Raw genomic sequence first — 26,756 nt, 5'->3', positions numbered from 1 at the left:
CAGGGTAGTATTCCTGAAATTTAGGAGAATCTGTAACAATTGAAGCTTTCAAGAGAATAATGGACATTGTTGAGATAAATGCAGAGAAAGGCTTCTTGCTGCTTCTTGATCTATGATTAGGATCATTGCCTTAAAATCTGACAATAGTCTGACCCTGCTCAGAATTTTGATGATCTTTTTATTGTGTTTTTATATATATAAATTTATAATAATTATATAGAGATATAATTATAATATAGATGTTAATATAACAGTTTTATAATGAATAACAAGTATAGTTACAAATCTCATGTATCAAATACTCCCAAGACAGAGAGATCTCTCAATGACATTACAGTCGTATATTTGAAGGACAGGGGTAATCTGAGCAGAGATACAGAGTTGAACTCAGTTGAAACTGTTTCCAACACTCACCCACCACACACATGCATGTACGGACATACACACACAAATACACCACACACACACCCCTGACACACACACCTACCACGTACACAGTTACTGACATACACATACAAAGACACAATCCTGAACTGTCAACTGTGTGGCACGTGACTCCAAAATTGCTGATGTAGTTGACAGCAAAGAACGTTACTTCAGAGAGGTCTTTAATCAGATGGGAAAATGGACCGAGGAGTAGTAGATTGAGTTTAATCGAGATAAATGGGAGGTGCTACATTTTGGTAAGGCAAATCAGGGCAGGGCTTACACACTTAATAGTTGGTTTCAAGATGGCACTGACTCTGAGCAACTCCTTGCAGGCTCCCTATGGTAGATCTAACTCTAACATTTCTTATAACCGTTCCACACTTTTAAACTTAAATTCTAAGTATCTTGTCTCACACACGTTCCATGCAGTTTAACCTTTATGCCTTACTCTGTCCCTGTTTTTTGAGACCCTGTGATCTGAATGTAGTTACTTACTATGATCTGCCTGTGCTACTAGCAAACAAAGCTTTTCACTGTACTTTGGTGAATGTGACAATAATTCAAATCAAGTCAAGCCAATCACAGCCCTGTTGCTAAAGAAAAATAGCTTGGGGTACAGATTCATAATTTCTTGAAAGTGATGGGGCAGGGAGACAAGATAATGAAGAAGGCATTTTGTATGCTTACCATTATGGGTCAGTCTGTTGATTATAGGAGTTGGAAGCTGAAAATGTGTTGCTGGAACAGCGCAGCAGGTCAGACAGCATCCAGGGAACAGGAGAATCAACGTTTCGGGCATAAGCCCTTCTTCATTCCTGAAGAAGGGCTTATGCCCGAAACATCGATTCTCCTGTTCCCTGGATGCTGTCTGACCTGCTGCGCTGTTCCAGCAACACATTTTCAGCTCTGATCTCCAGCATCTGCAGACCTCACTTTCTCCTATAGGAGTTGGAAGGTCATGTTGTGGCTGTTCAGGTCTTTGGCTAGGTCACTTTTGGAATACTGAATTCAGTTTGGGTCTCCTTGCTATAAGAAAGATGTTGTGGAGCTTGAAAGGATTCAGAAAACATTTACAAAGATATTGCCAGCAGTGGAGACTTTGAGCTGTAGGAACAGGCTGAACAGACTGGGGCTATTTTCCCTGGAGTATTAGAGGCTGAGTGGGGGGGTGACCTTATAGAAGTTTATAAAATCATGAGGTACGTGAATAGAGTAAATAGTCAAGGTCTTTTCCCCAGGCTAAGAGAGTCTAAAACTAGAGGGCATAGCTTTGAAATGAGAGGTGAAAGATTTAAAAGGGACCTTAGGGGCAACGTTTTCACACAGAGGGTGGTGCGTGTATGGAACGATTTGCCTGAGGAAGTGGTGGCGCTGGTATAATTATTACATTTAAAAGGCATTTGGATGGGTATATGAATAGAAAGGGTTTACTTCTGTATGGGCAAAATGCTGGCAAATGGGAGTAGATGAATTTAGGATTCCTGGTTGGCATGGATCAGTTGGATTGAAGGGTCTTTTTCTGTGCTGTACATCTCTACGGAAACTGGAAATCAGAAGCAAAAACAGAAATTGCTGGAAAAAGTCAGCAAGTCTGGCAGTTACTTTGGAGAGTAAGCAGCGTTAATATCTCTGGTTCAGTAATCCTTCTTCAGAACTGAAGCCAGCTATGAAAATGTTAGTAGTTATACAGAGGATTGGAGTGGGGTGGGGGTGAGTGCCGCAGCAGAAGTAAACAATAGATAGAGATAGAACCAACAGAGGGAGAAAAACAATTGGACAGACAAAGGTGTAGATAAAGGTCAGCCTGGAGAATGGATTGATACTAATGGGGACTATTACTAGCTGACAATGGGTTGTGCGTGATAGCAGTCCATGTGATGACAAGGCCTGGTGTAAGGGGGAAGCGTTGAGAAGGTGCTCAAGCCCTAAAATTATTGAAACTCTAAATTGAGTGCAGAAGGCTGTAGCATTCCTGAGCAGGAAATGAGGTGCTGTTTTTTCCACCTTGCACTAAGCTTCGCTGGGCACTGCATCAAATCTGAGACAGAGATGTTGGCCAATATCTTTTCAGGCATTAAATCTGCCCTGGTAACCTGGTCTGGCTTACACATGATCCCAACCCCACAGTAATGCGCTTGATTCAGAACAGTCCTCTCCATTCAGTTCAAGGGGCAAGTTGAGATCAGCAGCAATTTCCCTTAGAGAGAGGTAAAGACATTTTCTAAATATCTTTCCTCGGTTTATTCTCATCTGTTACCCTCACTTGTAGTTTGTTGTGCCTCCCTTGCCCCTTGACCTTTCTCATATTTCCTTAAAACTTGTTAACTGTCTATTCGTCCATTTCTGAGAAAATGGGATCGACCGTTTTCTCCCTCCACAGTTGCCATCTGACTTGCTGATGTTTCCAGCATCTTTTCCAGAATTATTTTTATTTCAGATATCCAGCATCTACAATATTTTGAGATTGATTAATGAAGTCATGGTTCCTAATACTCAAAGTTAATGTTTACCTTGTATTTTTACAGATCTAAGACTTTGGAAATTTATCACAGAAAATGGTAAGAGCTCAGCACAGAAATATTCACGAATTACAAAGTATATTTGTTTTGGAGTAATTACAAGTTTAATGAATTAAATTTGATTAGACACATTGTGCATACAGCTGTGCTTTAATCCAAAGGCTGAATAAACTGATCTCGTTAAAAATTTTAGAGTACATTTCTCTGTAAGAGGATAATGGTTAACATTTGACTTGAATATTTTGGTAAAGTTTTCCAAGACCTTGTACTGCCTCAGACTATAGGAATCTGGAACAAATGTAGGCCATTCAGCCCCTTTAATCTGCTCCACTTTTCAACAGGATCATGGCTAATCCCACATTCGTCACACTCACTTTCTGCCCTCTCATTGTACCCCTTGATTCCCCAACGATCTATTTCAACCTTAGAAATATACAAGGCTTCCGAAACAGCAAATAGAAAATTGTGGATGATTCCAGTTCAACTTCAAAAACCCACCTTGCTATAATTCTCACTCTTTTATTTCCCAAATAATTAATTCACTCCGATCTCTCATAACAAAAGAACAAATCAGCCCTTGAGCCTGCTCCACCATTGAATACAATCATGGCTGATCTCAGCTCCACGTTCCATAGCCCTTCAGTCTGTTACAAATTAAAAATCTATCTATCTCCTTAATTTTACTCAACATTGGGCAGTACGGTGGCTCAGTAGTTAGCACTGCTGCCTCACAGCACCAGGGTCCCAGGTTTGATTCCAGTCTCGGGCGACTGTCTGTGTGGAGTTTGCACATTCTCCCTGTGTCTGCGTGGGTTTTCTCCGGGTGGTCCGGTTTCCTCCCACACTCCAAAGATGTGCAGGGTAGGTGAATTGGCCATGCTAAATTGCCCACAGTGTTAGGTGCATTAGTCAGAGGGAAATGGGTCTGGGTGGGTTACTCTTCGGAGGGTCGATGTGGACTGGTTGGGCTAAAGGGGCTGTTTCCACACTGTAGGGAACCTAATCTAATCGTGGCATGCTCGTTCAGGTAGAAAATTCACAAAATACATTTCTCTGAGAGAACTACTTTCTCCTCATCTCTCTTTTTAAACATTCTATCCCTTATCCTAAAACTATTACATCTCACTCCAGATTGTCCAAGAAGATGAAACATCCTCTCTCCTTCAACTTTGTCAATCCCATTTTATATGCCTCAATTTGGTGTCTTCTCATTCTTCTAAATTGTTGAGGCTGAACTGTTCATTCTCTCTTTGTAAGGCAAACTCCTAATCTCTACATTCGACCTAGTGAACTCTGACTTCCACTGGTGATATAATTTGTGCCAAATGTGGAGACTTCATGTTCTCCACCCTCTGGGAACTTAAAGAAATTTGACCAAAATTATTTCAGTTGAAGCCATGATATCCAGCAGAGGATGGAGACTTGCATCCATTAATCTAGTTGGAGATCACATTCAGGTTTAAAAGAGGAATAACCCACTGTACCACCTGTTAACAGTCATGTGGATCTTATAAGAGACCAGCATAGACTTCAATTATGATCTGTTTTGATGAAAACTTCCTTACAGCTATACTCTATAGCTGCTCAAAATAATTTTTTAATGACATTACAGAATCATATAGCACAGAAACAGATCCTTCAGTCCAATTTGTCTCTGCTGATCAAGTTTCCCAAATTAAACTAGTCCCACTTACCTGCTTTTTGCCCACATTCCTCTAAATGTTTCCTATTTGTGTGCCCATTCAAATGTCTTTTAAATATTGTAACTCCCAGCATTTAGCACTTCCTCTGGCTGTTCATATCACATACAAACTGCCATCTGTGAGAAAAAAATTGCACTTCAGGTCCCTTTTAAGTATTTCTCCTCTCATCTTAAAAATGTGTCCCCTAGTTTTGAATGGCCCCACCCTAAGGAAAAGACTTTTGCTCAATGTTTAGTGAGGTACAGATGCTGATTATATTTATGCAGCCTCTTTATGCTGCACTTTCCAAAACATTTAGATTGTGAGAGGCAGTTTAAACATGTAAACATGCTCCAAAGAGTCATGAGACAAATGATCAGCTAATCTATTTTTAAGGGTAAAAACTAAAAGAACTACAGAAGCTGTAAATCAAAAAAAAAAATCAAATATTACTGGAAAAACTCAGCAGGTCAGGCACCATCTGTGGAGAGAAATCAGAGTTAAAGTTTCAGATCAAGTGACACTACTTCAGTTCTTGACTTGAAATGTTAACTTAATCAGTTAACATTTCAAGTCAAGAACTGAAGTAGTGTCACTTGATCTGAAACTTTAACTCTGATTTCTCTCCACACGTGCAGCCAGACCTGTTGAGCTTATCCAGAAATTTCTGTTACTAATTTTAATGGTTATTTGACAGATAAATAGTTTTTGGTCAGAATCAAGAAATCTTCCCTGCTGCACTTCAAATAATGCCATACAATTCATCATGTTCACTTGAATAGCTTGATGGAACCTTGGCATAACATCTCATTTGAAAACTGGTGCTTCATCCACTACAGAAATTATTTTATTTTGCATGCTCCTCTTTAGATTTTCTTGAGGGTTACTCTTTAATTTTCAGGGTTTTTTTTTTCATTTTCCATAGAACGTGTGAGTGTATTTCCACAGAATCGCTACAGTGTGGAAACAGGCCCTTCAGCACAGCGGGTCCACACTGACCTTCTGAAGACAGTTCCACTTATGCTCATCTTTCTACCCTATCCCTGTAACCCTGCATTTCCCATGGCTAATGCACCTAACCAATCCACTTAACCAGCACATATTTTAACTGTGGGAGGAAACCAGAGCACCTGGAAGAAATCCATGCAGCCATAGGGAGGACTTGCAAAATACACAGATAGTCACCTGAGGTGGAATAAAACCCAGGTCCCTGGTTTGATGAGGCAGCTATGCTAACCACTGAGACACTGTGCCACCCAGGAACTAATTCTCGTACTAATCTTTTAGGTGACTCCCACAGAAGCAGTATTAGAAGAACTCCTATGTATCATCATTCAGACCCTAAGATGTAAGAGCAGGATTAGGCCATTCAGAGTTGGATCTGCCATTCGACTATGGTTGAAATATTTCTCAATCCCATTCTCCTTCCTTCTCCCTGTGACATTTGATCCCCTTACTAGTCAAGAAATTATCTATTACTGTCTTAAATACACTCAATTTCTTCTCAACTCAGTTCTGACCTGTTGTCCCTTTATGCTGAGGCTGTGCCCTTGGGTCCTTATCTCTCTCACTAGCGGAAACATCTTCTCCACAACCACTCTACCCAGGCCTGTCAGAACTGAGTTGAGAAGAAATTGAGTGTATTTAAGACAGTAATAGATAATTTCTTGACTAGTAAGGGGATCAAATGTCACAGGGAGAAGGAAGGAGAATGGTCTTGCCTTCCAACTCCCTTGAAATGAATGCTAACATTGTGTTTGCCTTCTGAACTGTCAATTGAACCTGCATGTCAACCATAACAGAATCCTGAACAAGGAAGGCATTTGGCATGCTTGCCTTCATTGGTCAGAATATTGAATATAGCAGTTGGGACATCATGTTGTGACTGTACATTGGTGAGGCCAGTTTTAAAATACAGTGTACAACTTTGGTTGCCCGTCTACAGGAAGGATGTCGTTAAACTTGAAAGGGTGTTAAAAAGATTTACAGGGATGTTTCTAGGTCTGGAGAGTTTGAATTACAGGGAGAGGCTGAATAGGTTTTTTTTTTTAACCCCTGGAGCATCGAGGACTGTGGGATAACCTTACAGAGGTTTATTAAATCATGAGGGGTATGGGTAGGATACATAGCCAAGGCCTTTTCCCTTGGTTGGGGGAGTCCAAAACTAGAGGGCATAGGTTTAAGATTAGAGGGATTAGTTTAAGATTTAAAAGGGACCAAAGGGGCAACTTTTTCACGCAGAGGATGGTGCATGTATGGAACAAGCTGCCGAAGGAAGTGGAGGAGGCTGGTACAATTACAACATTTAAAAGGCATCTGGATGGATATCTGAAGAGGCAGAGTTTAGAAGGATATGGGCCAAGTGCTGGCAAACAGGACCTGGTCAGATTGGGATATCTGCTTGGTTTGGATGGGTTTGACTGAAGAGCCTGTATCTGTGCAGTACAACTTTCCAACAAGTCTCAAGTCCATTTGTGTTTCAGATTTCCAAAGCTTTTCCCCATTTAGAAGGTAGTCTATGTGTTTATTCTTCCTACTAAACACTTTCCCACATTCCATCTGCCACTTCTTTGCCCACTCTTCTAGCCTGTCCAAGTCCTTCTGCAGCCTTCCCAACGTGACCTGTCCCTCCACTTGTCTTTGACACATCTGCAAACTTTGCAACAATGCCCTCATTTCCCTCAGCCAGATCATTAATAGTTGTGATCCCAACACTGACCCCTGCAGAACTCCACTAGTCACCTGTTGCTATCTTGTAAAAGACCCCTTTATCCCCACTCTCTGCCGTTTTCCAGTTAACTACAGGTTTCCCCACTATCTGAGAGCAGAGTGTTCCTATGAAACCTTTTGTAAGCCGAAATGGCGTAAAGTGAATAAGCAATTACCTTTTTTGTAAAAGCGAAAATCCTCTTTGAATTTATTTCGTTTAGCGAAGACAGATACTAATGTAGGTCTTTCATAAAAGCAAAATGGCGTAAAGTGAACTTTTGAAAAGCAGAGAATGCTTGTAATCCTGTATTGATGCTAGTGCCTCGTCTGTAACATCATGGGCTCTTATCTTACTTAGCAGCATCCTGCTCAGCACCTTTTCAAAGACCTTCTAGAAATAGATCACATCCACTGGATCTCCCTTTTATAACTTGCTTGTTACCTGCTTGAAGAATTCGATCCCATTTGTCAGGAGCGATCTCTCTTTGATGAAGCCATGCTGACTCATGCATATGACCATGCACTTCCAAGTACCTTGCAATCTCACTCTCAATAATGGCATGCAAAATCTTACCAATGACCAAGGTCAGGCTAACTTATCTATAATTTCCCATCATCTTTGTGAGAAGATTTGTAGCTCGGGTGTTCGTTGCTGTGGTTCTGTTCGCTGGGAATTTGTGTTGCAGACATTTCGTCCCCTGTCTAGGTGACATCCTCAGTGCTTGGGAGCCTCCTGTGAAGCGCTTCTGTGATCTTTCCTCTGGCATTTGTAATGAGTTTGAATCTGCTGCTTCCGGTTGTCAGTTCCAGCTGTCCGTTGCAGTGGTCGGTATATTGGGTTCAGATCGATGTGCTTATTGATTGAATCTGTGGGTGAGTGCCATGCCTCTAGGAATTCCCTGGCTGTTCTCTGTTTGGCTTGTCCTATAATAGTAGTGTTGTCCCAGTCGAATTCATGTTGCTTGTCATCTGCATGTGTGGCTACTAAGGATAGCTGGTCGTGTCGTTTCGTGGCTAGTTGGTGTTCATGGATGCGGATCATTAGCTGTCTTCCTGTTTGTCCTATGTAGTGTTTTGTACAGTCCTTGCATGGGATTTAGTACACTATGTTGGTTTTGCTCATGCTGGGTATCAGGTTCTTCGTTCTGGTGAGTTGTTGTCTGAGAGTGGCTGTTGGTTTGTGTGCTGTTATGAGTCCTAGTGGTCGCAGTAGTCTGGCTGTCAGTTCGGAAATGCTCTTGATGTATGGTAGTGTGGCTAGTCCTTTAGGTTGTGGCATGTCCTCATTCTGTTGTCTTTCCCTTAGGCATCTGTTGATGAAATTGCGGGGGTATCCGTTTTTGGCAAATACATTGTATAGGTGTTCTTCTTCCTCTTTTTGCAGTTCTGGTGTACTGCAGTGTGTTGTGGCTCTTTTGACTAGTGTCTTGAACAACTTCTTTTGTGTGTGTTGGGGTGATTGCTTTCATAGTTTAGGACTTGGTCTGTGTGAGTGGCTTTCCTGTATACCTCTGTGGTGAATTCTCCGTTCGGTGTTCTCTGTACCACCACGTCTAGGAATGGGAGTTGGTTGTCCTTTTCTTCCTCTCTAGTGAATCGGATTCCTGTGAGTGTGGCGTTGATGATCTGGTGTGTGTTCTCTATTTCAGTGTTTTTAATGATTACAATGATTTCTCATCATCTCTCTGACTCCCTTCTTTAACATGGGTGTTACGTTAGCCATTTCCAGTCCTCTGGGCCCTCGCTGACTCCAGTGAGTCCTGAAAGGTCACCACCAATGCTTCCATGGTCTTTTTATATATCTCCTTCAGAACCCTGATTTATCCACCTTCTGACCTTTCAACTTCCATAGCACCTTCTCCTTAATGATGGTCATTAAACTCACCTCTGCCCCAACTAACTTGAAGTTCTTTTACTCCACTGTTATCTTCTACTGTGAAGACTGATGCAAAGATTCTATTTAGTTCCTTCACCATTTCTTTGTCCCCATTCCTACTTTTCCAGCTTTATTTTCCAGTAGCCCAGTGTCCATTCTTGCCTCTCTGTTACCCTTTATATATCTAAAAAAAACTTGCAATTTTCTTTTCCATTACAAGCTAGCTTACTCTCATATTTCATCCTCTCCCGCCTTCTTGCACTTTTTTTTGCTGTTTCTTAACGGTTTTCCAGCACTCTCGCATCCCACTAACCTTCACCACATTGTATGTTTCTTTTTTATTTTGCAGTTATGCTGTCAATGACTTCCCTTGTCAGCCATGGTTGTCTCATCCTCCCCTGTCTGCTTATTAATTAGAATTTAGTCACTGTCTATTCAATTTAATGCACAAGACAAAAGGAAAGATTGATCTCCGTGATCACATAACATTTAAATTGAGTCAGAGTCGAGAGTGCGGTGCTGGAAAAGCACAGCGGGTTAGGCAGCATTCGAGGAGCAGGAGAATTTTGGGGCAGCAGGGTGGCTCAGTGGTTAGCACTGCTGCCTCACAGCACCAGGGTCCTAGGTTTGATTCCAGCCGTGGGCGACTGTCTGCGTGGAGTTTGCACATTCTCCCCGTGGGTTTCCTCCAGGTACTCCGGTTTCCTCCCACAGTCCAAAGATGTGTAGGTCATGAATTGGCCATGTTAAATTGCCCAAAGTGTTAGGTACGTTAGTCAGAAGGAACTGGCACTGGGTGGGTTACTCTTCAGAGGGTCGGTGTGGACTTGTTGGGCCTGTTTGCACACTGTAGGGGGAATCTAATCTAATCAATGTTTCAGGCGTAAGCCCTTCATGACCACACTATTAACTCTGGTCTCCAGCATCTGCAGTCCTCACTCTCTCCTAGTTGGTTTTAACCTTACTGCAAAGCCTCTTCCAAGGATGCCTACCCTGAAGAAGTTCTGGCTTCGTTTCTGATGAAGGGCTTAAGCCCGAAACATCAATTCTTCTGTTCCTCAGATGCTGCCTGACCTGCTGTGCTTTTCCAGCACCACACTCAAGACCACAAGCACATGTTTGTGATAAAGTCTTTGAAATAAAGGGCACCATTCTCCACACAAAAAGGCATCACCATAAACACATTTGCCACATTGGTGAAGGTATAACTGAAACACTTTAATCAGATATTTATAAAGCAGAAATATTTTCACTGGTATATGTTAGCCTTTTATCTGTGTCTTGAGCCACAATGTCAGATTTAAGTTTAATAATTGATGCAATCTTCATTATAATACCATCCACTAAATTTTACCCATACATTAGGTCATGAACAAATGCAGTTCTTAAAGTTGACATTTCAAATTTACATCCAAATAATTCATTCGGTTGTGATTTCAAATTTTCCTCACTCCCAGTTAGCTGAGTGTTGACAGGTGTAAGATGGTTCCCTGATTTTTGGAGCCTCTGTCTCCACCCTGGCACACAGCTTGTCTCTCAATCCCATGTACTGCACACACGTCCTCTTCCTCTGGCATTTGCAACCTCCCTGTCTCTCTCTTCCGCATGCTCCACAAACTCTCTCTCTCTATCCCCCATTGCTTGTGGAATCCAATTTCTTGCAGCCACCTCTCCTATGCGCTTTGATCTCTCAATATGGCAGTGAAGTTTCAGCCCAGATTCTGTGCTCAAGTTCGGGATTGGGGATTATTGCAGAACCTTTTGATTTGGATCAGAATGATGCTAGACAGGCAATATTACGTTTGTCATAAAACCACAGAATTCCTAGAAAGAAGCTTGCACCAACTGGCCCTGCTGTAGCTGATGTGTAACAGTGTAAATTAGATGTTCCTAGAAAATCCAGGTTTCAGGTTCATGACTAACAAGTAGAAAGAATGGCAGAGATGGGACAACACAATGTACTCATTCATTAATACTAAGGTCAGTTAACACCATAAATATTATCAAAATTATGAGGTAAATTTAGTGATGTTTTCAGAGTTTTTCCTGCAATTTCTATATTTTCATATATGAGAAATAGTCAAACAATTTCTGACATTGTTATTAACATGGCATTTTCACCTTTACTGAAATTCAAAACTCTTCCGAAGCTTCATATTAAAAAATGATGCACAGATTAATGTAATGATTATACAGTATTTACTCTCTTCACGTTTTTATATAACTGACCCTCATAAATTGATTACAGGTTCCCTCTGCTATCCAAAAGTAGAGCATTCCTATGAAACATTTTGTAAGCCAAAATGGCATCAAGCAAAGAAGCAATTTCTTTTTCATAAAAGTGAAAATCCTCTTTGTGTTTTCTTCAGTTAGCAAAAACAGATACTAATGGAGGTATTTTGTGAAAGCGAAGTAGTGTAAAGCAAACTTTCAAAAAGTGGGGGATACCTATATTTACAAGTTTCTTAAATAGTTTGGGAAAACGATTTGTTATGATCTCAGTTATTGGTAGTCAGAGACAGAATGAGACTTGATAAACCATTTATTTTATGTTAACGATTTAATTACTGTGATGGCCAGTCATTGAGTAAATTTGCATGAGGCTACCAATTTATTTGTAACAAAAGAATGGAAGTTCATTACACAAAAGAAGAGAAGCTATTACATGGCAATTGAAAAGATCTTGTCATAAAGGACAAAAACAAAGAATCAGGAATTTTCTTTCCTAGCAATCTTATTTACTTATATTCAATGTCAATGAAGTATCACAGCCATCTTCACACTCATTTCTTATTCAACTGTTGAAGTGGCAACTGTTTCCTTTTGGTGACTTTCTGCACTTTGAGCAGATGCGATTCTCTGAGTCTGTCTACAAAACACACATCAGGCAGGCTAACTCACTGACTTCACTAAACCCAAAGGAAAAATTAGTATTTCTCAAAGCTCTGTCTACTTGACTTACAGCTTGAGACCACTTGCCTGCCCTGAAATCCTGAAGTCTTCCCAAAAAAAAGAGTTGCCCTTCTTCTGAATTGAATTTGCTTCTGGCCTTTGGCCTCTGACCTCTCATCCCATTGATCACAAAAACTCAGTTTTGTAAGCACACATTTCCACATGTAGTTTATTGAGTCCTTTGGAAGCAATTATCTTGCCGCGTAGTTTGTCTTGTCATTGAGTTGGAAGTTACACATTTCTTGAAAATATATTTTGAACTTATCATTCAAAATTTGTTTTTGGTTATTTTTTAAAACAGGTCACCTCATAGAACTAAAACCAAAAATTCATTTCCCTTACTGTAGAATTGAACTTCCCAAACAACAAACCTATATCACTATTTCAAGCTGGAAGTATAAAGTCTCGGATTTGTCTGTGATATTTTAAGGTTATGTATATTGCAGATTGTACTGAGTCTTTCTTGACTTATTCCCTTTGAAACATCGATACAAACCCAGGAGAACACACTAATTGGGATATATAAGATATATATATATAAATCTCAGAACTTCTTTCAAGTCACATTCCTGAGGTTGCTTATGGTTTTATAAAAATAAGTGACATCTCAGGTGTGAGGATTGAGTGACATTACAGTTCTTTTAAAAATTCATTTGTGGGACTTGAGCATCACTGGCTGGCCAGCATTGATAGCCCATCCCTATTTGCTGTTGAGAAGGTGGTGGTGAGCTGCTTTCTTGAATCACTGCAATCCCCATGCGGTGGGTTGACCCACAATGCCGGTAGGAGGGAGTTCCAGGATTTTGATCCAACAATTGTGAAGGAACGGCGATATATTTCCAAGTCAAGGTGGTGAGTGGCTTGGAGGGGAATGAGCAGGTGGTGGTGTTCCTAAGTATCTGCAGCCCTTACCTTCTAGAAGGAAATGGTTCTGGATGTTGCTGTTGAAGGATCTTTGGTGAATTTCTGCAGTTCATCTTGTAGATAGTACACACTGTTGCTACTGAGCACCAGTAGTGGAGAGAATGAAGGTTTGTAGATTTGGTGCCAATCAGGTGGGTTTTTTTGTACTGGATGGTGTCAAACTTCTTGAGTGTTGTTGGAGTTGCAACCATCTGGGCAAGTGGGGAGGATTCCATCACACCCCTGACTTATGCTTTGTAGATGGTGGAGTGACTTTGGGTGTCAGGAGGTGAGCTACTCGCTGCACTATCACTAATGTCTGACCTGCTATTGTAGCCACTGTGTTTATGTGGTGAGTCCAGTTGAGTTTCTGGTCAATGGTAACTCCAAGGATGTTGACAGTGGGGGATTCAGTGATGATAATACTATTGAAGCTCAAGGGGCTGTGGTTAGAGTGTCTCAAATTCGTGATAGTCATTGTCTGGTGTTTGTGTGGTTAGAGTCTGTACGTATTCCAATCCTGAGTCAGGCTGGTTTTATTTCCAAAGTAGGAATTTATGAGATGTTTTGAGAAGATTTGTAGCTCAGGTTGAGGTTCTGGATGTAGGTTTGCTCGCTGAGCTGGGAGGTTCATTTCCAGATGTTTCGTCTGGTAATATCTTCAGTGGGCTTCAGGCAAAGCAGTGTACATGATTCCTGCTCTCTATTTATATGTGTGGATTTCTTTGGGTTGGTGATGTCATTTCCTGTGGTGATGTTATTTCCTGTGGTAATGTCATTTCCTGATCTTTTTCTCAGGGGGTGGTAGATGAGGTCTAATTTGATGTGTTTGTTGATAGAGTTCCGGTTGGAATGCTGTCTAGGAATTCTCGTGTGTGTCTCTGTTTGGCTTGTCCTAAGATGGATGTGTTGTCCCAGTTGAAGTGGTTATCAAATGTCATGTGAACTTTAAAAAAATATAGTGTATCTGCGAATACAATTCTACAAATGCAAATTCAACCCCTAGACTTATGTGTGTGTGTGCATGTGAGGGAGAGAGAAAGTGCGTGTGTGGGAGACAGGGAGAGAGTGTGAGTGCACGTGTGCATATGTGTGTGTGTGTATGTATGTAAATCTCACACCTTTAATTGTCTGAACTGAGATGTCATCTTTTTAAAATAAAATCTTAAGTTATCTCAGAAATGTGATGAGAAGTTCTGGGGTTTACATGTTAAAGAATCAAAACCTGCAACCCATTCTAAAAATGAAAGACTTAGCAGCAATCTAGGTTTGTTCAATATATCACATCGGTGTATGACACTATGACCGTTAGCTGTAAATTCTGTGTCCTATGATCCTACTCCTACTCCACTAGCCACCTGATGAAGGAGCAGTGCTCCAAAACCTTGTACTTCCAAATAAACCTGTTACACTATAACCTGCTGTTGTGATTTTTAACTCAGTAAAATCATGGCTGATCTAATTGTGACGTCAACTTCACTTACACACCCAATATTCTCACTCTCTTGTTAGTCAAGACGCTGCATCCACTACTGCAAAGACGCATGATCCTCTGAGAGAAAAACATTTCCCTTTATCTCTGCCTTAAATAAGGGACCCATTATTTTTAAACCATGACCCTGAGCTACTAGTGTTTTTGACGAATGCAGCAGTACAATTTATCACATCAGTGATCCTTATCAATTCAGAATCAAAATGTCAATGTGGTGATATTTATTTGGAAGTTTCTGCAATGACTAAGGCCTGAATTTTCATTTCTGAGTCAGGAGTGCAAAGACAGGAAAGTTCCCAACCCTGCAAGTCAACTCAGGAGAAAATGCCTCAGATGGTCTAATTTTCATTCCTTGCGGGTAAGGGTGTTACCCATTGTCCCGACTTCCCCAGATCGAGTTCATAAGCAGTTGCAGAGGTTACAACGTATGGAGGCAGATGAATGAAAGGTCAGGCTCACACTCCAGCACTTTGTCCCAAATGTTAAACACAAGAAATCAGCAAGGACCCTTCTGGTGTTCACCACTTCACCTCCCCATCCCTTCACACCTTGTCCCTCCCTGCCATTTCATATTGCATCATGCTTCCGGTAGTGATTGGAATAAGGTCAGCCAGGTGGACCATATAGACTGTGAGTTCCCTGATTGGGGCTGTTAATCTTGTCCAAGGCTGGCTAAGTAGAGAGAAGTGATCAGATCTCCACCAGATCAACAGCTGTCTCTCTCCTCTCTGCAGTCAAAACCCATTTTAAACATGAAGTAAACCAGCTTCTCTTTCTTGCATCAGACACCATAAGCTGTGATTTTTATTTGATAAGTTAGACACTTTTTATAAGCATACCAGGTATCCTTTGCCTCTTGCAAACTAATGAAAGTAGTCAGAAAGGAAATCTGAGAGAAAAGCTTCTGATCAGCAAGATCCAACTCAAGATATCTTGTGAGTAAAGACTACTGAACAGCTTTTCAGTTTTCCTCCATCCATAATCTATTTTTCCATGTCTGCTGGTTTTTTTGTATGTGTATAAGGGGGCGTTCATAAAGGAATTAAGGTCTTAATTAATTGTATTGTATGATTCAGGTTTCTTTGAGCTAGAGTCTCAATATCTAATAAATTATAAGTTCCATTGCGTGTAGACAGTGGGCCTGTGCTCTCTATCAATCTGGCTTTGAAAGCCAGATAAATTGGGGTATTTTGTGTATTCAGTAAAATGTGGGGCTTGATTTCCAGTTTAGTACCCCAGTGATTGATGGCAAATTTGAGAAGAAGTTGAGAATTTCTTCTTACTGATCTGGTTAATATTTGTTCCTCAAACAAGATCACTGAAATATATTATTTATTCCTATTTGTGAATTCTTGCTATGTAGAAATTGGTAGTAAAGAAAATAGAACAAATTGAAGAGCTGAAAACTGCTAAATATGACAGGTCATTTTTGAAATATTTTCATACCAGCTGGAGATAGATTCCAAGCAATGCCTGGATTAATTAAATATTTATTCCTGCTCCTTAGGCAAGGTGAGAGAATTCCACAAACATTCTGACTCAATATTTATCCAAAGATCCTCAATGGATAATTATTACGTATAGACATTTGGTCACCACAGGATTGGCTACATATTTTACATTCTGCGCCCAGCATTCAACATCTAGACTCATGTGAAATAGCCACTTGCGTTAAATACTGGCTGCTCATAAAAATACACCCACCAAAAATCAGCAACTTCAGGATGGGAGAGGAAAATGAGAGGAGAAGTTGGGAAGTATGATGTTGAAAATAGAGGAAGAATTTCCTTTTTGAACATTATTTATTATTTTCCTGGACTTCTCAGGCACTTTACAATCAATGGATTAGTTCAGTCGATATGCTCACACATCTTGTATAATTGCTCAGAGCTGATTGTAATTCTAATTGCTTTAAAGTTGTCTGAAGAGAACTTAATGTTCCAGCATTTTAAATCTGAGGAATGTGACAATACTTGAATGTTTGATAATCAACTGAATAAAATGTTTTTATTAAATACATTTTTATTTTGCAGATCAGTGGAAACCTCTTGTTGAAGCAGGTATGATATTCCTTTACAGAATCTGTTATTAATTAACAGATTTCAAAGAGATTTGCTTATTGTTATGCAAAACTGTTAAAGGAGCAAGGTGTTCAGTTGAATAATGCCAAATGCATTGATTTATTAGCATGCACAGTATAACTGCATTTTAAGGAGAAAGAATTAGGCAGCACTGGGATGCAGTCTCAGTTTACTGTAATTTAAAGAGGTTCCTGGGAGAGTTCGGAGGTCACAGTGACAGATCCTAGGATAGGGGATGTATTCATCTATCATTCGATCTATCTTAACCTATCTAATAATTTTGGAGAATGTGAAGTAAGTCTTGCTGCATTCTTTGCTTGGAGACTAGGGATCTGTGAGCACGGGGTGGTAGGCCCAGAATCTGGGAACTGTGGGAAGGGGAAAGAGAATTCACAGAAAGGGGACTATGGCATCCAGCACAACTGAGGAGCAGGTCTCAGCATTAGGAGTCATTGTCTGGTAGTGTAAGAGACTCTAGGATCTGTCAATATCGTGGGAACCTGGGTATGTCTTGTGTGGAATATCTCAGGAGGATGACACCCACATTGTCTCTCCTATTGACCTATCCTAACCTATCCATAAAACTGATACAAAGAACTGCAGATGCCAAAAATCTGAAACATAAACAGAAATTACTGGAGAAACATGGCAGTACTGGCAAAATATGTGGAGAGAAAACAGAGTTAACGTTTCAAGTCCAGTGACCCTTCAGAACTGATGGTAGTTTGGAGCAGGTGATTGACATGCTGATAGCAGGGTTTGAGTTTGAAAAAGAGTTGAAATGCGGAGATGTGGACCACAGAGTGATAACGACAGGCCAAGAAGAAAGGAAAGCGGATAATGTGGACCTTGAGTAGGTGAAAATAGGTTAGCTGTGCTGAAAGCAGCCCATGTCATGACAGGACCTGGGTTTTAGGGAGAGAGTAAAGAAAAACAAAGAATGCTTAAAGCTTCTAAGGTTATCCAGCTTGATCTGGACTCCTAAAGGCTGCAGAATCCTGAAATGGACAATGAGATGCTATTCTTCCAGCTGCCATTGACCCTCACTGCAGCAGGCCTGAGACAAAGATCTTGGCCAGGGACCACAGTCATGTGTTGAAGTGGCAGGCAACTGGAAGCTCGGGGCATTTTTGCAACCAGGAATTAAGTGTTCCACAAAATGGTCACCCAGTCTGCGTTTTGTATACGAAGTATAGAGGAGACCATATTGTGGACAGTGAGTACAGTAGACCAGATTGAGTGAAGTGCTAGTAAATCACTAGTTCACCTGGAAGGTGTGTTTGGATCCTTGGATTGTGAGGAGGGAGGAAGTAAATAGAGAAATGTTGAAACTTCTGCGATTGTATAGAAAAGTGCTGTTGAGGTTTGAGGAGGTGTAAGGAGTGGACTAGTGTGTCCAACAGGGAGTGGTCCAGCAAAATGCTGACAAGGGAGGGAAGGAGTTTGTGTCTGGTGGTAGCGTCCCACTGGAGGTGGCAGGAATAGTGGCTTGTAATAATAATACGGTAATTGTAATGGGGAATTGCAGCTTCCCCAATGGATAATCATAATAGAAAGGGTTTAGTGGGAGCAGATTTCTTGAAATGTATTCACGAACACTTTTTATAGCAACATGTAGATGGTCCTACAAAGAACAGTGCAGTGCTGGACCTAACTCGGGTGAATGAAGCCAGACAGGTGTTCCAGGTAGTAGTGGGGAGCATTTTAGTGATAGCAACCACAACGCCAAACTTTTTAAGTTTGATATGGAAAAGGAGAAAGATGATCTGCAGAAAGGGGTTTCAGAGTGGGGTAAGGCAGACTTTCTGAAAATATGGCAGGATCTAGCTAAAGTAGGCTGGAAACAGCTGCTTGAGGGTATATCTACAGTCTTCAAAACGGAACTAGAGCCTGACCTATTCCCTTTAGGGTGAGGTGTAGGGACAACAAGAACAGAGAACCCTGGATAGCTAGGAATATTTAGAACTGGATAAGAAGAAATGGAGAGATGAGTAACAAATACAAATGGAGTAGATCAATGGAGGACATAGAGGAATATAGAATCTGCAGAAGACAGCTTAAGAAAGCAATTAAGAAAGCAAAGAAGATTCATGAAAAAGACGGGCAGGTAAGATTAGAGACAATTTCATATATTCTACAAGTATGTCAAGGGGAAGAGAATATCTAGGGAAAGAGTACGGTCCATGAGGGACCAAGAGGGAAATCTATGTGCAAAACCATAGTAGATTGATAGGTTGTTAAACAAGTACTTGATTGTGTGACTATCCATGACTCTGTGACTTTACCCGGGAGAAGGAGAATGCAGGTCGAGAATTTGATAGGATGGTCTGTGAGATAATTGAGCAGATTGATATAAGAAGTAGGGAGTTATTGCAGGTTTTGGTGGGTGTAAAACTGGACAAATCCAGAGGACTTGTGTCCAGGCTGCAGTGGGAGATGAGAAAAGGCATCACAGAGGCCCTGACCTATATTTTTAATTCCTCTAAGGCCAGAGGGGAGGTGCCACAAGACTGGATGATCGTTAATGTGGATCCACTTTTTCAGAAAAGGAGCTAGAGATAGACTAGGGAACTATAGTCTGTCATCAGTATTTGGGAAACTATTGGAGATGATGTGGAAGAAAAGCATGAATTTCCATTTAGAGAGGCAAAGTTTTATCAGCATGTTTTTTTCACAGAGGCACACTTTTCAGTTGAGGTTCAGGAGGTTTTGAGGGCACCTAAAACACCTAGAGTGTGGGAATCTGGAATTTACTGCCTGGGAGGGTCGTTGAGGCACAGAGAAACGTGACAGCTTTTAAGAATGCATGGATGAGCTCTTGAAATGACTTAATATTCAAGGCTTTCAGCCAAGCACGGAAAGTGGGAGATTTCATGTATGTTTGGCAGCATAGACTCGATAGGCCAAGGGCTTCTTCTGATCCTATGAAGTCATTTACACATTAAATCATGGAGGAAGATTTAGAGAAAAATAAACTTTATGGCAGGTAGATAGGATAGTGAAGGAGTCATTTGGTATGCTTTCCTTTATTGGTCAGAGCATTGAGTATAAGAGTTGGGAGGTCATGTTGTAGCTGTACAGGACGTTGGTTAGGCCACTTTTGGAATATTGCATGCAATTCTGGTCTCCTTTCTATCAGAAGGATGTTGTGAACCTTGAAATTGTTCAGAAAGATTACAATGATATTGCCAGGGTTGGAGGATTTCAGCTACAGGGAGAGGCTGAATAGGTTGGGGCTATTTTCCCTGGAGCGTCAGAGGTTGAGGAGTCACCCTCAAAATCATGAGGGGTATGGATAGAATAAATAGAGAAGATCATTTTCTTGGGATGGAGGAGTCCAGAACTCGAAGGCATAGGTTTAGGGTGAGAGGGGAAAAATTGTGTGTATGGAATGAGCTGCTAGAGGCAGTGGTGAAGGCTGGTACAAATACAACATTTTAAAAACATCTGGATTGATATATAAATAGGAAAGGTTAAGAGGGATATGGGTCAAGTGCTGGCAAATGGGATTAGATTAGGTTAGGATATCTGGTCGGCTTGGACAAGTTGGACCGAATGGTCTGTTTCTGTGCTGTACATCTCTATGATTCTTTAACTCTATGACACAAAAGAAAGTCATTAAATCTAATCTGTTCCTTCTGTTTTCAGAGTGGAAGTGCATTTGTGAACATAAAGGTATGACCTTAATTTAATGATACAGTGTAAAAAGTATTAATGAACACCAAAGTTTAGGAAGAGCTTCAAAAGAACTTGCCAACTGACAGAATAAATCCCACAACGGAAAAAAAATCCTTTTATAAAAACACATCCCAAAGGATTCGGATTCAGTGCATCCAAACAAGTTAAATTCTGTTTAATTACATTGGCTTTTAAGAATTTTCAATTGCTGCTTTGAAATTTAATTCCATATTTTCGTTTGTATTAGTTCTCTTCCAAAAATAATTATTTTCAATGGGAAAGTAATAGGACTTATTCTGGCTTATGCAATTTCTCTGCTCAATATTATACTTTTTTTAAAAAGTACTGAAATGAATGAAATTATTGTTTATTCCTGTACTTGATTTAAAAACTTGGAAAGAGAGAAGTGGCACATTGGTGCAACATTTATTTTCAGATGGGGTCCAGGAGCCTGTGCCCTGAGGAATTTGTTTCTTTAACACCATTGACTGCTTTGGCTAACATTTTGAAACATGTTGTGATTCTTCACTTGTCTTTTTATCAATAATTTTTCATTCTGTTTTCCTGCTGTTGGAAAGTATGTAAAATGGTGCAACGTGACCACTTTTCACACCTGTTTGCTCCAACGCTGCAATTCTTACAATTCAGGTGCAATACCTTGACACTTGAAAAAAACCAAATGGACAGTGGGTGCTGTAAATCCGAAAAAAAACAGAAATTGTTGGAAAAGCAGAGCAGGTCTGGCAGCATCTGTGAAGAGAAGTCAGAGTTAATGATTCAGGTCGAGTGACCTTTCAGAACTGATGGTAGCCAAGAAAATGTTGGCTCTATGCAGAAGGTAGGGAATGGTCCTTGTCTGCCCTATTGTTCTTTTCTTTCTCTCTATCTAACTTATGGTTTACACCTTACTCCCTACTCCCAACCTAGCTTCTGCATATAAACCAACATTTTCCTAAATACCATCAGATCTGAGGAGGGGTCACTTGACCTGAAGGATTAACCCTGCTTTCTCTCCACAGGTGCTGTCAGACTTGCTGAGCTTTTCTAACAATTTCTATTTTTGTTTGTGCCCTTGAGATTGAGCTAGTTAAGTTAGAAAGATGAAGACAAACCGAAGCAACATAGGTCACATTTTCATGTCAGAAATATCACCAAAGGCAAAGGCAGCTCACAGCTCTGATGAAGCTTGCTGCTGTCTTGTCAAATTCAGCAGGCAGCTCCTTAGAGGATCAGCTGTGTTAATGTGAAGGAAAACATTTTGACTATCGCCTCAAGTTGGTCAATGAAATGTCAGTTCTTGAGAAATAAAAATAAACATTCAGGTGTAAACACAATGGGCATATTGTCGTTCAAGGTCAATCATCCCAGTTACAGGACATCAGTGCATAAGTTCTTCATGTCTCTGCATTAGTCCTAGGCCTAAAACCTTCCCCGTATGTTTCCTCAATGAGCTTTCTTCCATCATTGGTCAGAAGTGGGAATGTTTGCTGATGATTACAAAACTTTTAATATTATTCTTGACATGGTAGATACTGAATGCAGCAAGATCTGGACAATATCCAGGCTTGGGCTGATAATAGCAATGGACATTACACCACACAATTGTCTGGTAATGACCACATCCACTAAGACAAAATGTAACGATTGTCCTTTGATGTTCAATGGCATTACCATCACTAAATCACCCCACTGCGAATATCCTGGAGAGTTGCCATTGTCCAGAAACTGAACTGGACTAGCCATATAAATATTGTGGTTATGAGAGCACATCAGAGACTCAGAATTCTGCGATAGTTAACTCACCTGCTGTCTCCCCAAAGCATGTCCAAATCATTCAAGGCACAAGTCAGGAGTGTGATGGAATATTCTCCATTTGTCTGGATTAGTGCACCTCTGACAATATTCAAGAAGCTTAATACTATCCAGGATAAAGTAGCCCCTTCATCTCAATGCTAAATCCCTTCTCTACCAACAGCTCTGCATGCCACCTTCAAGATGTACTATAGCAACTCACTCAGGCTATTAGATTAGATTAGATTTCCTACAATGTGGAAACAGGTTCTTCCTAACCTGAGATCTTCTTCCCGACCTCTCCGCCCCCACCCTAGTCTGACCTATCACCCTCACCTTGACCTCTTTCCACCTATCACATTTCCGATGCGCCTCCCCAAAGTCCCTCCTCCTACCTTTTATCTTAGCCTGCTGGACAAACTTTCCTCATTCCTGAAGAAGGGCTTATGCCCGAAACGTCGATTCTCCTGTTCCCTGGATGCTGCCTGACCTGCTGCGCTTTTCCAGCAACACATTTCCAGCTACATACTGTGTTAGAAAAGCTTCCTGGACACACTGCACAAACACCGCCCCATCCAATCTACTTGATCTAAAGAGCTTCCAATCAATATTTGGGAAATTGAAATCACCCATGACTACTACCCTGTGGCTTCTGCACCTTTCCAAAATCTGTTTCCCAATCTGTTTCTCCACATCTCTGCTGCTATTGGGGGGCCTATAGTAAACACCCAACAAGGTGACTGCACCTTTTCTATTGCAACTGTTTTCCAGCAACACATTTCCAGCTCTGATCTCCAGCATCTGCAGACCTTACTTTCTCCTTAACACAGTATGTAGACCGTCTGACCAGAGGGGAGGCCATTTTGGATTTGGTACTCGGTAATGAACCGGGACAAGTGATGGGCTTGTTAGTGGGTGAACATTTTGGTGATGGTGACCACAATTCTGTGACTTTCACCTTGGTTATGGAGAGAGATAGGTGCGTAAACAGGGTAGGTTTTACAATTGGGGGAAGGGGAATTACGATGCTGTAAGACAGGATCTGAGGAGCATAAGTTGGGAGCATAGGCTGTCGGGGAAGGATGTCGTGGAAATGTGGAACTTTTTCAAGGAACAGATACGACGTGTCCTTGATATGTATGCACCGGTCAGGCAGGAAAGAAATGGTCGTGTGAGGGAACCTTGGTTGACGAGGGAGGTTGAATGTCTTGTAAAGAAGAAGAAGGAGGCTTACATAAGGTTGAGGAAACAGGGTTCAGACAGAGCAGTGGAGGGATACAGGATAGCCAGAAGGGACCTGAAGAAAGGGATTAGGAGAGCCAAGAGAGGGCATGAAAAATCTCTGGCGGATAGGATCAAGGATAACCCAAAGGCATTTTATGCGTATGTGAGAAACATGAGAACCACTGGGCACGGTGGCCCAGTGGTTAGCACTGCTGCCTCACAGCGCCTGTAGACCCGGGTTCAATTCCCGACTCAGGCGACTGACTGTGTGGAGTTTGCACATTCTCCCCGTGTCTGCGTGGGTTTCCTCCGGGTGCTCCGGTTTCCTCCCACAGTCCAAAGATGTGCGGGTCAGGTGAATTGGCCATGCTAAATTGCCCGTAGTGTTAGGTTAAAGGGGTGGATGTAGGGGTATGGGTGGGTTGCGCTTCGGCGGGTCGGTGTGGACTTGTTGGGCCGAAGGGCCTGTTTCCACACTGTAAGTAATCTAATCTAATCTAATCTAATCTAATCTAATCTAATCTAATCTAATCTAATCTAAAATGAGGGTAGGTCCAATCAAGGACAGTAGTGGGAGACTGTGTATTGAGTCGGAAGAGATAGGAGAGGTCTTGAATGAGTACTTTTCTTCAGTATTTACGAATGAGAGGAACCGTATTGTTGAAGAGGAGAGTGTGAAACGGACTGGTAAGCTAGAGGAGATACATGTTAGGAAGGAAGATGTGTTGGACATTTTGAACAACTTGAGGATAGACAAGTCCCCCGGGCCTGATGGGATATATCCGAGGATTATGTGGGATGCAAGAGAGGAAATTGCAGTACCGTTGGCAATGATCTTTTCATCTTCACTGTCAACGGGGGTGGTACCAGGGGACTGGAGAGTGGCGAATGTTGTGCCCCTGTTCAAAAAAGGGAATAGGGATAACCCCGGGAATTACAGGCCAGTTAGTCTTACTTCGGTGGTAGGTAAAGTAATGGAAAGGGTACTGAGGGATAGGATTTATGAGTATCTGGAAAGCCGCTGCTTGATTAGGGACAGCCAGCACGGATTTGTGAAGGGTAGGTCTTGCCTTACAAGTCTGATTGAATTCTTTGAGGAGGTGACCAAGCATGTGGATGAGGGTAGGGCAGTGGATGTAGTATACATGGATTTTAGTAAGGCATTTGATAAGGTTCCCCATGGTAGGCTTATCTGGAAAGTCAGGAGGCATGGGATAGTGGGAAATTTGGCCAATTGGATAGAAAACTGGCTAACCGGTCGAAGTCAGAGAGTGGTGGTAGATGGTAAATATTCAGCCTGGAGCCCAGTTACAAGTGGAGTTCTGCAGGGATCAGTTCTGGGTCCTCTGCTGTTCGTAATTTTTATTAATGACTTGGATGAGGGTGTCGAAGGGTGGGTCAGTAAATTTGCAGATGATACGAAGATGGGTGGAGTTGTGGATAGTGAGGAGGGATCTTGTCGACTGCAAAGGGACTTGGATATGATGCAGAGCTGGGCTGAGGAGTGGCAGATGGAGTTCAACCCTGCCAAGTGTGAGGTTGTCCATTTTGAAAAGACAAATAAGAATGCGGAATACAGGGTTAACGGTAGGGTTCTTAGTGAGGTGGAGGAACAGAGGGATCTTGGGGTCTATGTTCATAGGTCTTTGAAAGTTGCCACTCAGGTGGATGGAGCTTGTAAGAAGGCCTATGGTGTATTAGCGTTCATTAGCAGAGGGATTGAATTCAAGAGTCGTGAAGTGATATTGCAACTGTACAGGACTTTGGTTAGGCCACATTTGGAGTACTGTGTGCAGTTCTGGTCGCCTCACTTTAGGAAAGATGTGGAAGCTTTGGAGAGGGTGCAGAGAAGATTTACCAGGATGTTGCTTGGAATGGAGAACAGGTCGTACGAGGATAGGTTGAGAGTGCTAGGCCTTTTCTCATTGGAACGGCGAAGTATGAGGGGTGACTTGATAGAGGTTTATAAGATGATCAGAGGAATAGATAGAGTAGACAGTCAGAAACTTTTTCCCCGGGTACAACAGAGTGTTACAAGGGGACATAAATTTAAGGTGAAGGGTGGAAGGTATAGGGGAGATGTCAGGGGTAGGTTCTTTACCCAGAGAGTGGTGGGGGCATGGAATGCGCTGCCTGTGGGAGTGGTAGAGTCAGAATGTTTGGTGACCTTTAAGCGGCAATTGGATAGGTACATGGATGGGTGCTTAAGCTAGGACAAATGTTCGGCACAACATCATGGGCCGAAGGGCCTGTTCTGTGCTGTATTGTTCTATGTTCTATGTTCTATGTTCTATAACACCTCCAGGAATTCGTGCATTACAAAAGATGCCAGTATCAAGCGGCGACCTTTACCTGCGACAATCACTCTTGCTCCCCATAATAATATGCCGTCCTCTATGCTGCTGTCGGCTGACCAGGTGCAGGAAGATTTCAGTCCTAGTTGTGATGGCCCTTTTGTTTCCCCCATCACTGCCCACTGTTTTAGTTTTGCCAGGACAGAATCTGTTTGTGTCCACAGTGTGATATGTCAACAGTGACGAAAAGATGTCCAAAAAGTTTAAAACCAGGACAGTCTCTTCCAGTGGCAGCCCAACCGGTGGTGTATCAGCCTGTGGGAGGCAGCTCAAGTGATCCACGTTTGCCTATTGGCCTCTCAGAGAGTGTTCCACCTTATAATTGTATGCGCTCAGAAAAGGAGTCCGCCATTGAATTTGACCTGAAGCTTTTTTTTAATGCATTAATGGGATGAGGGTGTTCCTGACTAAGTGAGCATTTATCGCCCATCCCTTATTGCCCAGAGTTAACCACTTTGCTGTGGGTCTGGAGTCACATGTAGGCCAGACCAAGTAGGGATGTCAGATTTCTTTCCCTAAAGGATGTTATTCAACCAGATGTGTTTTTCCCAACAATCAGCAGCGGATTCATGGTCATTCGTTAGACTCTTTATTTCAGATCTTTATTGATTTCAAATTCCAATATCTGTTATTGTGAGATTTAAACCTGAGTCCCTAGAACATTACCTGGGGAAGTCTCTGGGTTAACAATCCAATGATAATGCCACTAGATCATTGCCTCCCCTGTCCCTACTTGCTGTGGATGGCACAGTCCTGCCCTCTTTCAGTAGTCCTAGCAGGGGTTTGTGGTCCCTTATTATGACAAACTTATGTCTGTAAACTTATTGGTGGAACTTCCTCACGCCAAAAGTGACCTCCACACCTTCATTCTCTATCTGGGCATATTTTTATTCAGTATCAGCCAAAGTCCATGAAGCATACACTATCAGGCATTCCTTTCTGCTCAACCACCAGTGAACCAACACTACTCTGATGCCAAATGGAGAGGCATTGCATGTCAGCATTGCATTTCGCTTAGGGTTGTAGCGTGTTATCAACTTAGACAATATTAACTGCTTCTTCACTT

General features: G+C 41.6%; 1 protein-coding gene across 1 annotated transcript in view; it reads left to right on the top strand.

The window, feature by feature from the left end:
- LOC122541189 (butyrophilin subfamily 1 member A1-like) overlaps positions 1 to 26,756 on the top strand; it is a 104,936-nt gene that overhangs the window by 57,284 nt on the left and 20,896 nt on the right. Inside the window, exons 7-8 of the mRNA XM_087979187.1 lie at positions 2,955 to 2,987; positions 18,480 to 18,500. Coding sequence (XP_087835313.1) covers positions 2,955 to 2,987; positions 18,480 to 18,500 — 54 coding nt within the window. The remainder of the gene's footprint in view (positions 1 to 2,954; positions 2,988 to 18,479; positions 18,501 to 26,756) is intronic.

The sequence above is a fragment of the Chiloscyllium plagiosum genome, unplaced genomic scaffold (assembly GCF_037043375.1).
Source record: "Chiloscyllium plagiosum isolate Xiang-an unplaced genomic scaffold, Cpla_swu_hap1 HiC_scaffold_35, whole genome shotgun sequence".
NCBI lineage: Eukaryota > Metazoa > Chordata > Chondrichthyes > Orectolobiformes > Hemiscylliidae > Chiloscyllium > Chiloscyllium plagiosum.
The sequence above is the reverse complement of the archived record's forward strand: the minus strand, read 5'-3'. Positions and strand labels throughout refer to the sequence as shown.